Source organism: Fistularia commersonii, chromosome 27 (assembly GCF_037954325.1).
Source record: "Fistularia commersonii isolate RoL2024-O1a breed Wild chromosome 27, RoL_Fcom_v1.0, whole genome shotgun sequence".
Taxonomy (NCBI): domain Eukaryota; kingdom Metazoa; phylum Chordata; class Actinopteri; order Syngnathiformes; family Fistulariidae; genus Fistularia; species Fistularia commersonii.
This window is the reverse complement of record NC_141310.1, coordinates 5,542,749-5,558,010: the sequence shown is the minus strand read 5'-3', so window position 1 is coordinate 5,558,010 and position 15,262 is coordinate 5,542,749. Positions and strand designations below refer to the sequence as shown.

The 15,262-nt window shown below is 38.2% G+C and overlaps 1 protein-coding gene across 6 annotated transcripts in view; it reads left to right on the top strand.

Moving 5' to 3' along the window:
* The window catches only part of hipk3b (homeodomain interacting protein kinase 3b), a 41,747-nt gene that overhangs the window by 7,430 nt on the left and 19,055 nt on the right, over positions 1–15,262 (top strand). For 2 of the 6 annotated variants that reach the window (XM_086174744.1, XM_086174749.1), the window contains exons 1-2: positions 861–1,221; positions 9,634–11,008. In XM_086174744.1, the coding sequence (XP_086030870.1) occupies positions 1,149–1,221; positions 9,634–11,008 (1,448 nt within the window). In that variant the 5' untranslated portion in view covers positions 861–1,148. Of the gene's footprint in view, positions 1–859; positions 1,222–1,565; positions 1,655–9,633; positions 11,009–15,262 lie in introns of those variants that run through there. The other 4 variants (XM_086174745.1, XM_086174747.1, XM_086174743.1 and 1 more) reach the window with 3 other exon arrangements.

The following is a 15,262-nucleotide window of genomic DNA, read 5'->3' as shown; positions in this document are numbered from 1 at the left end:
GCCAGACTTGACAGATTGACAGATAGATAACGCCATTGAAAAAAATGAGTATCTGACGGAGGTCTCCCCCAACGCTGGTCGCCTTGTTGACCAGCAGGGAGAGACATTAGACAGGCACGGGAAAGCCCGCGTTTACGAACGCGCTTGCCATTTATCCAACACAGACCAGAATAGAAGACTGCAGAGCTGTAATTTTATCAAATAGATAGTTATTGTGACTGTCAACTGTAATCCTATCACGTTTCAGACATGGCTGGGCCCAGCTTTTTAGGTGAATTGCAAAATCCAAAACAATGAAAAACGACTGTGATGTTGCGTGTCTGTCATGGTACATGGAGTGGTGGGAGTTAAATCCTATTTGTAGGTACTTTGGAATTCATGAGTCTCTCTTGTGACCCCCAAAAGAAAACAATCTACATTGGTTCCTCGTGGGATGTATGAAGACATAACACAGTGCAAAAGACAGAATGGACAGTGCGAGACTGATACGCCCATATACCAAGAAACGATACAAAGTTTGCATATTTACACGGGACTTTTGTTTTAATTTTGTAGACTGTAGGACGGGGGATTAAAGGGACTATTGTTTATACTTACTGAGTTTTCGGGGGTGTGTGCATTCCACACCTACATTAAGCATATATACCTCCAAAAAGTACGGATCAGATTTAAAAAAATCTGATAAAAATACCCAGCATTGCAGTTTGATAAGTGGGATTCCACGTCTTACACACGCACACGCGCGCACACGCGCACACACCCACACGCACTCACTGCTGCTGCTCTCTGAGAGTGTATCGGCAATTGACTGCTCTGTGATAGATTACTCTGGCCTGGCCAATGCCGTCAGCTCACAAACATTTGCTTGCAGTTAGAGGGAAGGGACATGTTGGAGGCTGGCGGGGCTCCGGGGCCGTACATGTAGACGGGGTAACCAATACCCCTTCACAGATGGGCTACTTTGCCCTAAGAGGAATGTGACGAATTCGAACAGTGTAGCTACAACTTGGGCTCAGCGCGGTGTTTCTGGATGTCCATATGCCAGAGCCTGTTCCTATCTAATATGTGGGAGATGGTGGCGTTACCGAGAGCGAGCTCTCCCTTCCTGTCGTCTGGGACAAGATGGCAGCAGTGCAGGCGAACTGTGCATGGTATGGATTTATAAGTCCATAACATGTTCACAGAAGCCCTGGATAATACTTATAGTGACTCTATGTGAAGGTAAGTTGTGAAGGGAAGGCTGTCATCTTTCACAGTTGTGTAGATTCACCCTGTAAACCTCTGTTTAGTTGTGACGCAATAACTTATAGTCATAACTTGTTCTCAAACTTAGCTAGCGACAGTTTAGCTGCTCTAGGTTTGAAGCTTTTTTTAGCGTTGACGTCTGAAGTGGCTGGTTTTATCCGCCCTCTGGGTAGTTAACGCTAGCTGCTAGCCGTGAATGAATTCTGTTATCCTTTCATAACAGTGACGTCGATGGTGGTAATGATTAACGTGGGTGCCCCGGAGAAACTCAAGGGCTTTGTTATTTGTGTTGTCCTGGCCAACCGTCCGATTCTTTTCGACACAACACCCTGTGAAGTTAACACAATCTCCTTTCACTCAACAACCATACGCTACATTGAGAACGTGGGCCGAGTTACCATTACTCAACGTGAGTTCATCGTTATTTATTCAAGGATTGACACATTGTTTTGGAACTAACACACTTAACTTGAAACACTGCGAGATAACGACAGTATCTTTATTGCTTAAGAGCACATGGCAACTTAGACCTCTGACCTTACAGAAACAAATTTCAACGGGTCGAAAACTTACATTATTTTCATGAAATGGCATCTAACTTGACTTAAACGTTAACATAACTGTTAATGGAATTTGTCTTTCAGAAATTTTATTGACAGGTGGATACCAGAATAATTTACATTGTGTCAGGCTTTGCTTAAACGAGTTGTGAACATTGCCCACTGTCAAAATGTCTTATGGGCATCTTTTTGTCATATAATCAGTCTAATTATAAGTGACACTTTTTCTTCGTACACTTTCAGCGTTCAACAAATTGGCATTAGACATCAACTTGCAAGCATATAAAGATCATAAACTTAAATAGTCACCCTCCCTTAAATTTGTCAGACTGTGTAGTGGCATGAAGAAGTGCTCAATGAAAGATGAGAATTTTTGTTGCTGCGATTTGCTGGAATGTTGAGATGAACTTTCTAAATGTTACATAGTCGATACAAATATGATGCTTGATTTCCATGTCACAGTCAACAGGTCTAAGACCTCAGCTTCATGTTTTCCCCTTCCTTATGTGAGTGTCTTCTGTTTTATTGGTACTTATGTCCCCCCTGGGTACTGAGAGAACTTATTTGGTGTGGGTAGCTTTTTTTGGCTTTGCTTAATAGGAATCTGTCTAGCGTTACAGCAGTCTATGGAGTGCTGTTTTAGCAGTGGACTTTAGTGTTTGGTTTGGTGTAAAAAGTGTAAGTAAAACTTTTTCTTAACACAGGGCCAAATCATTGCTTTACTTCCATTTTCCATCATAAGGAACCTTTGCCTTACTTGCTAAAACTTAACATTTGTTCAGGTGTTTTCAAATTTATAAGATTTATATGTATATATCTATTCTTTTGAGAACATCTCCCCTATTCATGACTATTAATTTTATTCAATCTCATGCTTCCATTCTGTCTAAGTAACCTCATTGTTTCCTGAAAACATAGCAGCATGGATCGGGGGAGGTCAAAGTCTGAGTTAACTGAGGCTTAAACCAGAACAGCTTGTACTTAAGAAAGAACGCCACAACTACTGTTTAGACACAGTTCAGGAAGGATTTCAAATATTTGAACGCTAATAAAAAAATAACATTGAAATTACTAACAGTTTTTATCAAATAAATAACGAATAGTTAAGACTATTGCAGTAACTGATTTGAAGTGTCCCAAACTTTAAAAAACTTTTTTTCCCCTTTGCCAAAGTGCACTCTCAAAGATATTTATAGATTTTAAACAGTTAACAGTTTTCCTGTCTGTGGATTCCTCAAACCTTTTCAGACACCACTGTGAGCCTAATTAAGCACCCTGGTGTTATGATTTTGTTTTTTTTGGCCTCATAGACACTCCTTATTGTCATAAATAGCCTGTTGGTGAGGTTAATACATTTGTTGAGTATTTGTTAGCTGATGTATCAAAGAAAATCTATAAATTAAACATAAGTATCGAAACAATAGTATCACTTTATTATATGTATTGCACCATATTATTTGCATGGTTAAAATAAACATTTCTAGCAACATTTATGTAGTTATTGATTATGTAATATATGTTCAATTGAGATTAATGTACCATTCCTCCACTTAGTCAGTAAACAACATGGAGAAATAAATGTTTCTTTTTTTGTTTTTACACTTAAACACACTTAAACTACAAGTTTAGGCTATTTTAAGCTCAAAGGGACCCTCTGCAGAGTAGGTCAGCATAAATGCAGTGCTTGCCCCCTCTGTCTAGTCCATCAACAGCTGACTGTTCACTCAATAAGAATAGTGAAAACCAATACCCCTAGGAAATCCCTGGGTTTTTCCTCTAAAGTCTTTTTCTTCCTCTTTTGGATTTTTGGCACCACATTGATCTATAAAATGTGCTGACTACAATATAGGCTAAAGTGCCACAATGCCCTAGAGTTTGGCATAATGCCATAAAATGTAGTTGCAAAAGAAAGAATTGATTATCAGATTATTATAATATATCGCCAATGAGTCAAGAGAAAAGTGACAATAAATGCGATCGGTTGATGTGAAACGGGTTGAAAATATTAATGGAAATAAAGCTCGACTTGAGTAACCCATTGTGCAACATTAAAATGGTGCATCACATGATTTGGTCAGTCTTGGATTTTAAAAACATTGTGGATGTTTTTCTTTCCAATTAGTGGTTGACTGTATATGGTGAGAATGAGCTAATCAAAAATTCTTAACCATTGCAACTTTACTAAATAGTTATCCATTATGATTAACATGGCATTAGCTGCATTATATGGTTTTATTTATGCCTATCATAATTGCACAACAGTTGCAGAGTTGCTACATTTTGTTATGGCAAAGAAATCTCAACATTTAATCTTTTTCAAAAGATTGTAATGTGGAGATGACTAGTTATTTAGAAACACAGTGTGAAACCCAGTGTGAAATGGGCTTGCTGGTACTTTTGTTATGCTTGTATATTGTACTCAGTACTTCTTCAACCAGTATGATAGCCAACAGCACAGTGTTTTGACTGCGTACAAGACCTGATCCTGCAAGTAAAGAGATGTCCAAATGACAGTCATACATTCACAATTGAAAAACCTTGTGGTTACATGCTGTATAAAACAGAGAGCCTTTGAGAAGAGAAAATCATGTTCACGAGACACAAACAGATCTCCAAATAGTGTAGTTAGGTTATGGTGCTGTGAGTTAACACAGCAATCCCTGCTAAATGGTAAAGCATGCAGCCTGTTAAAGTGGCCACTTTAACTCTGCCTTGGCATTCTCTGGAAATTTTGAGAACCCATTGAAATGTTATACTTTATGACAGCAGCATTGTGGATCAGATTAGGCTAATACATTAAGAATTAAAGTAAAAACTTATCTTCAATCATGCAAAACATTTAAAGCATTCTTAAGAATAACAGTTTCCACACTTGTCAATGTACTCTGAAAGACTATTTAGTAGTGAAATTACAATTGGTTGACCATTGGAATTTCCATTAGTAGTTTCTCTGGTATCATTTCCACTTGCTAATTGAGTATTTAAAGTGGATTCACAGGGGTTGTGTGATTGCTTTGCTTTCTAACTCTTGTGACACTTCACATATGTTGTCAGAGGTCCGTAAAGCATCACATAAGTTTTGGGAAGTTTGAAAAAAGATCATGACTCAAATTAGTCATCAGAAAATGTGAACTTAAGAAGTGCAGCAAAGGTTTCCTTCATTCATCTCCTTGGCAATTTTAACCATAAAACATAATTTTCATTCAATTTTAGTAGTGCATGTATTCATAACTCACAAGTGCCAAAGTGTCAGCTGCCGTTAACACAACTCAATTAAATTTTACAATGATAATTTATAGTTGTTTAACAGAACTTTCACTGTTTTCACTCAAGATAGTACAGCTATTCAAATATCATTCTTTATCATTGTTTTGATGTAACACAAACTAATAATAATCAGACCTGATCTTGTATTTTACAATGGGGTCTCTGGCAAAGAAAGGTCATCTGAAAATTTCTAGTTATCCCTTTTATATATCTTGTTCATTCTCTATTCTATACGTTACCAATCACACCCGCTGAACTCGAATTCCCTATCTTATACTAGCTAGATCTTTTTTTTTTTTAATCTAAAACTGTTCTAGAAAAATCCTGGAACATGACATTTGGCCTGATATCGCATCTGATTTTCTTAAACTACACCCAGCCGACAGAAGTCTATCATAATGTTCTGGCTTTACTGATTAGGAGATGTTATGCTGCTGTTAGTGCTTTGCAGCATCATTCTGCGCATAATTATTGGGTAAAATGTTTTATGTAAGCGTAAGTTGAATTACAAAAACACAAAATTTCCTTTCCTTTTTTTCAATTCCATTGCATTGGAAATGAACGTGGCCAGTTATTCAGGCGGGGAGCACGATCCAGAAAAGTTTGAAAAGTAATAATTTTAATACTTAGCTGTTCCTTTTGACAAAACTTAGATATCTAGGGCTGAACACAGAAATCTATTGAACAAATCTTACAGTATCAAGTCATATTGGGCCATTCCTGTTCAATACATTTGAAGAGTGTACATATCATTGCTGTTTCACTGTCAGTTATTTACTTGAGCACATGTTAATTTTCATTAATCTGAGCCAGCAAACAAGCGTATATCAGAAACACAAGCATTCATTACAGCGTAGTCAAAGACAGTCATGATTTGTTTTCTGGATTTGAAGCTAATGAGCTATCAGTGCAGTCAGGAGTCATCATTCAAAATACTGAGTTCACGTCCACGCTTTCTATTTGAACTGTAGAAACAAGTACTTTAACCTGAAGACGATACTACTGATAGGTTGCACAGCTATTGTTTCACTGAGGGCTGCTGCTGCTGAGGGAGAATGTTCCTCTGGAATGCTAAATACATTTTTTTTTATATAGAGAAGCAGAGATATTTTTCTAGTATTTCTGGAGTAGAAGTTTTCTGAATGGATTGTATCAGCTAAGAATAAGGCTCATTTTTAATATTAAAATCAGCAGATAAAATCAGCCTGCTGAAGAGCTGAAGCGATACCAAACCTGACCTACCTTCCATGCTCAATTTATTACTTGACAATTGTGATTGTCATCTTCACTGTAATTGACATTTATGTAATTTTACATATAAACATTGTGCAGTTTCATGTTAGCGTATTACAAGTGTCTGTGCAACTGGTGTTTTTTTTTTATTTTACCAATTCTTATTTGTGAATTTTTCTCAATCTACTTTTTTTTAGTTTACATGAAATCTGGAAGAAGTATCTTACCACTTATTAATTGGATAGGATGTCATTTTAAACATAAATTCCATCCACACTTTTGAAATTTAAATCTATTTCTGTACACCCCCCCCCCCCCCCCCCCCCCACCCTCACACACACAAACACCCACACACAATGTGTGGGGCAGTCGTATTAGCTCATTGTGGACAGGTGTCTAGTGTTTATTTTCTTCTCACTTTAATTTTGGGTAGGGCAGAGTCAAAGAGTTAACAGTGAATAATTTCTTAGCAGCTCAAGGTTGCTGGAAAGCTTCTCAAGTTTTAGAGGATGTAATACGATACTACAGGAGGAGCCTCTGTACTGACCAAAGGAATAATCTGGCTTCTGATGGTAATAATAGTAGCAACTCGTTTTTTAATGCTTTAAATCCTGTGTCACACTTCTGACCAGTGTAAATTAGTGTTGTCTTGTGTTTTGCAAGTAGTCCAAATGCAGGGTTCCTGTTTAAAGACCAGACAACATGTCTAACATGACATCTTCTTTCAGAAGAAACCAGTAGTGTAATTATTGGGCTTGGCTCTATGAAATTTGTCCAGAATCCAGAATACAAGATTATACCAAGCTTTAAATTTATCTTGGTTATTTTTTTTTTTAGTTCATGTGGTTGTACTGCCACATCACCACATTTTGAGGATATGTCCAGCACTATCAAAGAGTGGCTACTCACTGCAAATTCAGTAATGCTATTTTGATGTCAGTCTATGCTAATTTGAAACAGTAGACAGCATGCTTAATGTCCATGACACATGTTTTTAATGCATTTGCAAAGGCACATCAATGACACATGTCTGCTGTTAAGTGGTTAATGGCATTACCCAGTGTACATACTATTGAATCAATAGAAGAGCGGTAGAATAGTTTATCAAGACCTTTCTTTTCTTTTTTTACACTCGACTCCCCAAACTTGTTTAACACCTGCAGGCCAGGAAATGATTCCCCCAGCATAGGCAGAAGGCCTATCCATTTGTCCATTTTCATTCTCCATAATGAACAAGAAAAAAAAAATCACCAAGTCTTAAAATAAAAAAACAAAAGCAAAACAGAGTATGAGTGATCTGGAAAATGTATTTCATACATGAAAGAATTATTCATTGCAGTTTCTTTTTCAAAAATGAATTATCTTCAAAGAATTGAATCTGTTGTCTTTTTTTCCCCCCTATTCATAGGATTATACAGTAAAGTATTTGATTACAGGCAAAAACATTTTTTCTGGGTTCCTCTTTCACCGGGCAATGGGGGTCTAAGTTTTTGGGTCTTCTCTTTCTTCCCCTTTGCTGCTGCCATCTGTGAAGTTGGATTTCAGTCACCTTCAAGTTCAAGTTTCCTTGCTATATATAGAACATGTATGGGGGGCTTTGTGACACCAGCCTTCTCCCACCTCCCCTGTACGACATCAGAACCTCCCTTATCACAGCATTACCCCCTTTTTCCCCCTACTTGATGTCATAGTAATCGACTTTCACAGCTTCTCACAACATGGGGTAACTGTTTCATTGATTCACATTGTTATTTGATATTAAATCAACTCCATGGATTCCATTCAGAATAGAGTTTCACAGAGAAAGATGAAGTTACAATTAAACTCATATGTAAGTGATGAAAATCATTCGATGTAGTATTCAAGAATGTCTGCTACTTACGTTATTTTCAGACTGCACTATGAGGACTTCTGTATGTGCTGTCTGTAGATGTGACAGTGTGGGCAACTTTAATTTTCTAATGGGGCATTATGTCTGCTTTCATGACCCAATTTTTCTCGTGTTTATTGCTGCCTGCTATGATTTGATCAAATAATCTCCAAGAAACGTCATTGAATTCCTTTGGATGGCACACTGGGCAGTGCTTACACTTCAACCACCCTGCAACTCAGAGTGCATGATGCGGTATAGATAATGAATGAATGAATGAATGAATTCATTCCCGCACAATTGAAGCTCAGCACATCAAAAATGTTTCGGACTATATTTTGTTTCTGAACATATTGTAATGTAGCTCTGTCCATTGCACTTGAGCTGGGGCTAGATGGTCAGTTCAACTATTAAAATATCATATTAATCCTGTATGAAAAAAAGTTACATGCAGCCCAAACTCTCTTGTTTTATTATACTTATGACTGAAATCATTACAAGATTTGCGTATTTGTTTTGTATTTAAACATGGCTTTCATTAGAAATTAAATTGTTTAAATCTTGTCCCAGAATGAATGTGGATATTGAGATTTTGGGATGACACACCGACATACATTGTCACAACCCTATCAGTTTCATTGTCATGCTTGCTTCGAAAAAAAAAACATCAGTAAACTCATGATTTCCGTTAAAATTGACATCTTGAGAATCAGTACGAATATATCTTGGGATGTGGGTAATCTAACATGTAGGCTCTATGATTTATGATTGCTGTTATAGTGTTTTTTGGCTTTCTCCTATCCCTCTCTTTTGGTTGCCTAGAGATTTGTAGTAGGATGCATTAAAATGGCTTGAAACTTCAAGCAAACCTTTGTGAAGCTAGTCATCTATGTGGAGGTGTGTGGGATTACTGGATAGGGCCTTGTTGTATAGGTGTTTTCAATACATTGTGTGTTCTTGTTATTTTTTTTCATCCTGTTTGAAGATATAGGGGGTAGTGAACCTTTGGGTCAATAATAGATCATTCAAGCAGAACAGAGAAACCTACTAATTCTTCTTGTAGTCGGAAGGTTGCATTATGTTCAACTTCACATTGTAGTCCATTCATCTATCCATTTCCAATACAGCTTATCCAGGATGTAACCTGTTGTTTGCTCAATGTCATCAGGGATTTGCACCAACCCCCCTATGACCCTGTAACTATAGAATGGATGGATTGGTTGCAATATCAGTTCCATCTTATTGTACCCCAAGGATGCAGGGTGGTGCAGTATGTTTAAGAAATTTGCTTGAGCTGTTGTTAACCCCAAGGTCTGTATTAAAATATTAAGTTTTTAAATGTATCACAGATTTATGAATGCTTAGGCTTGCAGAGGTTTTTTTAATGAACCATTCGTTAACTGTATTTAAATATTCCTACCCGAAACTAATGACCAACATTTGTTTCATTCTCTGCAGGTATGGCCTCACAAGTCTTGGTCTACCCACCACACATTTATCAAACCCAGACAAGTGCCTTTAGCAGTGTGAAGAAACTCAAAGTTGAGCCCAGCAGTTGTGTGTACCATGAGAGGGCACACCCGCGGACTTATCTGAACAGCAGAATCCTTGGCGTTGTACACTCAACAAAACAAGCCCACTCGTTTGTGAACCGAGACTTGGCATTGGGTGTGAAAGTGTGCAGAAGACAGGACTGCTCCGTGCAGACAGTGGTGGTGCGTGGCATACAGAGACAACAACCTGGTAAAAGAGAAGGTGGACCAGGCCCTGCAGGGCCCCAGCAGAAGCAGCAGCCACAGAAGCAGCAGCCACAGAAGCAGCAGCAGCAGCAGCAGAAGCAGCAGCCACAGAAGCAGCACGACACGGGGGTTGTCCACTCTCAAGGCAAACAACAGCAGCAGGCGGATACAGCAAGTGGGGGCAGCAGTGGAGCAACAGGGGCAGGAGGAGGGGGAAGGGGAGAGGGCTGCACTGGAGAAGGAGAGGGAGGTGGAGAGGAAGAGAGTGACAGAGAGGCGAACTGTGGAGGATTGAACTTAGCTGACAGCTCTCAGCGATGTGGGCTGAAACGTAAAAGTGAGGAGCTGGATAATAGAGGGAGCACCATGCAGATTGTGGAGGAACTGTCAATGTTACCTGCCATGTTGCAGACAACTAATGTGGGAAATGCAGCAGTGACTGCGCCTACAGCCGTGGGGCCTGGAGGGGGGCCCTCGAAGCAGGGTGCGGCTCCAGGTGGTGTAGGTGCAACAGGTGGTGCAGGGGGCGGTGATGGGGACTATCAGGTCGTACAGCATGAAGTTCTATGTTCCTTGAAGAATACTTATGAAGTGCTGGATTTCTTGGGACGTGGCACATTTGGCCAGGTTGTAAAGTGCTGGAAAAGGGGTACCGGTGAGATAGTGGCTGTTAAGATCCTGAAAAATCACCCTTCGTATGCACGACAAGGTCAAATAGAAGTGGGCATCCTTGCTCGTTTGAGCGGGGAGAATGCTGATGAACACAACCTGGTGCGAGCCTTTGAATGCTTCCAGCACCGCAGCCACACTTGCCTGGTATTTGAAATGCTTGAGCAAAACCTGTATGATTTCTTGAAGCAAAATAAGTTCAGCCCACTGCCCCTGAAAGTAATCAGACCTGTACTACAGCAGGTAGCTACAGCGTTGAGAAAGTTGAAGAGCATGGGGTTGATACATGCAGACCTCAAGCCTGAGAACATTATGCTGGTGGATCCAGTGAGACAACCCTACAGAGTGAAAGTGATAGACTTTGGCTCAGCCAGCCACGTGTCCAAAGCAGTGTGTTCCACGTACCTCCAGTCTCGGTACTATAGGTGAGTACAAAACATGAGCAGTTTCTTTCAGTTGTTTGCCAGTTTTTTATCGCTGGAAATTGTGTTGACTGCTAAAACAAATTTCAGTTTCTGCTTGTGTCCAAACTGCAAGTCAGGTTAAAACTATGTCCTTCCTCAAGCAAAACAAGGAAATGTCTCTCATACATCCTGCCTGCCTCGGAGCCACATACCACTGACACTGAAAAAATGGTAGCCCCCCCCCCCCCCCGTTTATTTACAGATGTCAGACTTGACTTTTCCTGGCCTTACAACATGGGAAAGAAAATTGTGTAGCAAAAAAAACGATTGACTGACTACAATTATTGCTGATATTGGTAACATTCAGGGCTGTGGCAGCCAAAATATTTATACGCATAATTTTCTGGTAGTTGGCGGTTTGAGTGTATTTTTCAGGAAATACAATACAATTTTCGGGAATATTGTCACAAATCCTATATCAATATAGCTGCAGTAACAGTATCCAGATCCAAATCAGAAAGGTACCTTTTCTTTAAAGTAAACCATTACATGGTTTAGTTTATGATACATCTTTTGTTATTGCCTTTGAATATTTACTGTTCTATGAAGCAACAGTTTTTCCCCTTTAAAGGTTCTCATCATGAGTTCTTGGGGCATTGTCAATGTATGTTTTATGTGCCAGAATCTGTTCTCCATGGAAATGTGGAATAAAAATGTTCATGAGCCATGTAAACAGCATTTTCAGAATTGTGGCTTTCAGGATTGGTTAAATTACCAATGTAACATAAAAAAGCAATGATATCAGTGTAAAAGTAACAGGTTTGGTAACAGGTTTCATAAGATTCATGTCATTTTTGTAGCAAAACATTTCTAGCATAAGACGGACCACTGGTAAGACCACTGGTAAGACGGACCACTGGATGGACCACTTTTAGTGGTCCATCCAGTGGTCTGCCCATCTCCCAATATAAGTAACATTGAAAAATGGAATCCATTTTTTCTAAGCTATAATTTGGCATTTTTTGATACTTGACAGTAAATTAAATTTCAGTTGCTTTGTAGGCCTGTGTTAGCAGGGACTCAGCAAAATTCAGCTTGACTGGCAGCAACAAAAAAAAACAATAATAGATTTACATAGACAAGAACATTAATCAAAGAAATATGAAAATGAAATCATTTGTAAATCCTAAAATAAAAGAACTGGACTGTGCAGTTATTGATTCATCCTCAGGGGATTTTTCCAAAGTGGAAATAGAACAAAGAAATTAAAGGTTCAATCTAACTGATTGGTTCTCTGCTGCAGCCTATAGATATAGTTAAAGGAAGTTTGATGAAATCTGTTGGCAATTTAAAGAAACACATGCTTTTAAATACCAAGCTGCAGCAGAGGTTGGCTGATTATTTTATATTTCACTGTTGTATGGCTCAAGAGTAATATAATTTTCTCTATAATTAATCTGATGCGCTGTTATGTATCACAAACCGGGCTGACCTGAAACGTAAAACTTGGAAGTGTATAGCAGTCTTTAATGTAATAAATCAAAATGTCATCTCATAAGTTTCCCTGCCAAATTGGATTTACTGCAGCCTCTCAGATTAGGTCAGTTAAAACTCCACAAAATGAGAACAGAGATGATGCTGAATTGTTGCCTTGGTTCACACTGTGATAAATTTTGGTCCTTTATGGAATTTTCTTGCTATTTTCCCATTGTTCCTCAGTGACGCTGTTTTTCAAATGTGGACAAGAACAAGAATTCATACACTGTGCACTTACAAGTATAATCCCAGTTGTTGTATGGCCTGTATTTTGTTTCAAATATAAATTACAAATCTATTTACAAGGTTTGATGAGGGCATACCATTGATTTCTTATTTGTTTTCTGCGTTTGTTGGGTTCAAAAGAACAGAGGATTAATGAGCCACTTTTAGGACAGTGTTATCAGCCACACTGCCTGCACACAGTGTTACACTTACTAGGAAATTAAAATGGCCTTGATTGAGGGAGAAAAAAAGTCTTTCATCTTATTTTTGTCAATCTGAAATTTGTTATTGTTTTCTCTTGTACTTAGGATTCATTAGAATAATATTTGGCAATTAGTTCTTGCATTTGTTTCATCTCACACGCTCATCATGCTTTTCTTTGTGTTTATAGTAGTGTACAGTAAATGCCTTTTCCCAGGAAGTTGTTCAAAATAGAACAGTTGTACTTTACTGTACTTTGGTTTGAGGAAGTGAGCAGCTGCTTTAACCCCGGTGATCAACTATGTAATTTGTCATCATGAGCCTTGGTGACCAGTGTGCATGCCACTTTGCTGCTGTATTTTTATACAGTTTACATCACTACCAGTGCTGCGCGAAGAGATTAATGCAATGGGTTAGTTTGCCAGAGTGCAATTAACTTTCAAAGACAATACTAACCAGATTCATTTTTATTTCAAATGGAGTGGAAAAATATTTCTTTCAATCTTTCAAATTTACCATTTAAAAATGTTGTTTTCATTCATTTTCAGAGATGATGAACACTTATGGTAAACATGTCATCCAACAGAGTCATACTTGTCGAGTTTATGGAGATTTTTCTTTTTTTTTCTTGATCTGCCTCTCAGAAGCAATTTCAAATGCTATTTAGGTTATGAATATCAACATGGACAAAGAGTTGCCATTTGCCAAGCTGATATTGTTTTTGACTTTATTGTCTTGACTGGACAGAAATACTTGTTCCAAGACTTTGCTCTTCTTTCACATCCTGGAGTGTGCAAGGCATACTTTGAGGGAACAGCGTTTCTGAGGCTGGGAGTGAAGGGTTGCCTAAAATAGCTTGAGGGAGCTGGCCAATGTGCTTTGACTTCTATAGATGGTGAGGCACATAGGCAGCCAGAATGGAATAGGGACAGCTTGAAATACTAGCAAGCTCTCACTTCACTCATTCAGATCCAACCTGGGTGTCACATCAGTTAATTTTTTAAAAGTTTTTTACTTTCCCTACTCTATACATCACTCCTTCTTGGTAATCAAAACTTCTGTTTTTGTGCAGAGACACCTACCCCAACATAAAAGTCCATTTGTACAAAGTATATCATCATTGACATTATGATAGTCGAGTTTGGGAATACAGCCCTACTGTTACAAAACCTCTACATGCCCACAAATTTACTATTAAAAGTTCAAATAAAATTATTTGACACACTTTTTTCAGGAATTTAGGTCTTAAGTAATTGCACAGACAATTTCTAAAATGTTTTGTGTTGGTAAGAGTGTAAACATGTGGAAATGTTAATTGAACTGATCTTTATATCTGATCTAACTAAAAAAATTTTTTACAAATTGGATATATTGTCTAGTAAATACATTATTATTTTCCAGGTCTGGGTGCTGATGAAATATTTTAGCACTGATAGTTTTAGCACTGATAGTAACAGTAGTAAAAGGCATTAGGTTAGTGTTTTGACTGTGGATGTTTGTCACTATTATGTCTGAACTGTTACGGGATATTCACATAGTCCTACATTTATAACACTTTATTATGCAAGTTTAGTTCAAAAGAATGTGCTATAATGTACTATTATACTTCTGTTTTCCTATATATGTGGTTTTCCTTTTTCATGCCTATCTAGTTGGAGGATCAACAAAACCCCCTAACTGTAGCTAAGACATTGCAGAAATCAACTCTGTTTGGTTTGGTTCTTTTATCAAATTAATAGCAACAGGGTGAAATGTGTAAGGACTACTCATGAAGTTATACTTGGAAAATGAGGTCATTTAAGACTAAGGCCATTTAGGTGGTAACCACAAGCAAGCTATATAATTTCTATGGACACAAAGAATTGCTCTGTGTGTTTATTTGTATCAAGTGGCTTAGATGTTAAAATACCCCTGTATAACATTGGCACTGTGTCCTTCAAAAAATAAATCCCTGTAGTTAAAATACCATATAATGGGGATTGTGACATGGATCTCTACTGTGCTCTTCTCAAGTATCAGAATTTAATGATTTGACAGGATTTTGTTAAAGGACGAGTCAGATTAGAATGGAAGTAAAACCTATACCCTGTCTTCTGGTGTTAAATGAGTGTGTGGAATACGATTAGTGTAGGTAATTGTGCTGTAAGGTAGAATGCAAGTTTTCCCCATCTTCTTATCAGAATGCCTTTGTCAAAGTGTATGCCAAGAGCTATGTCACCAAGATTATTTGTCCGCATGCTCACTGAAAGACATATATGCTGCGAGCTGCCACCCATATTTGCTTTTCTCTGTGTGAACTGGTCAATGCCACGT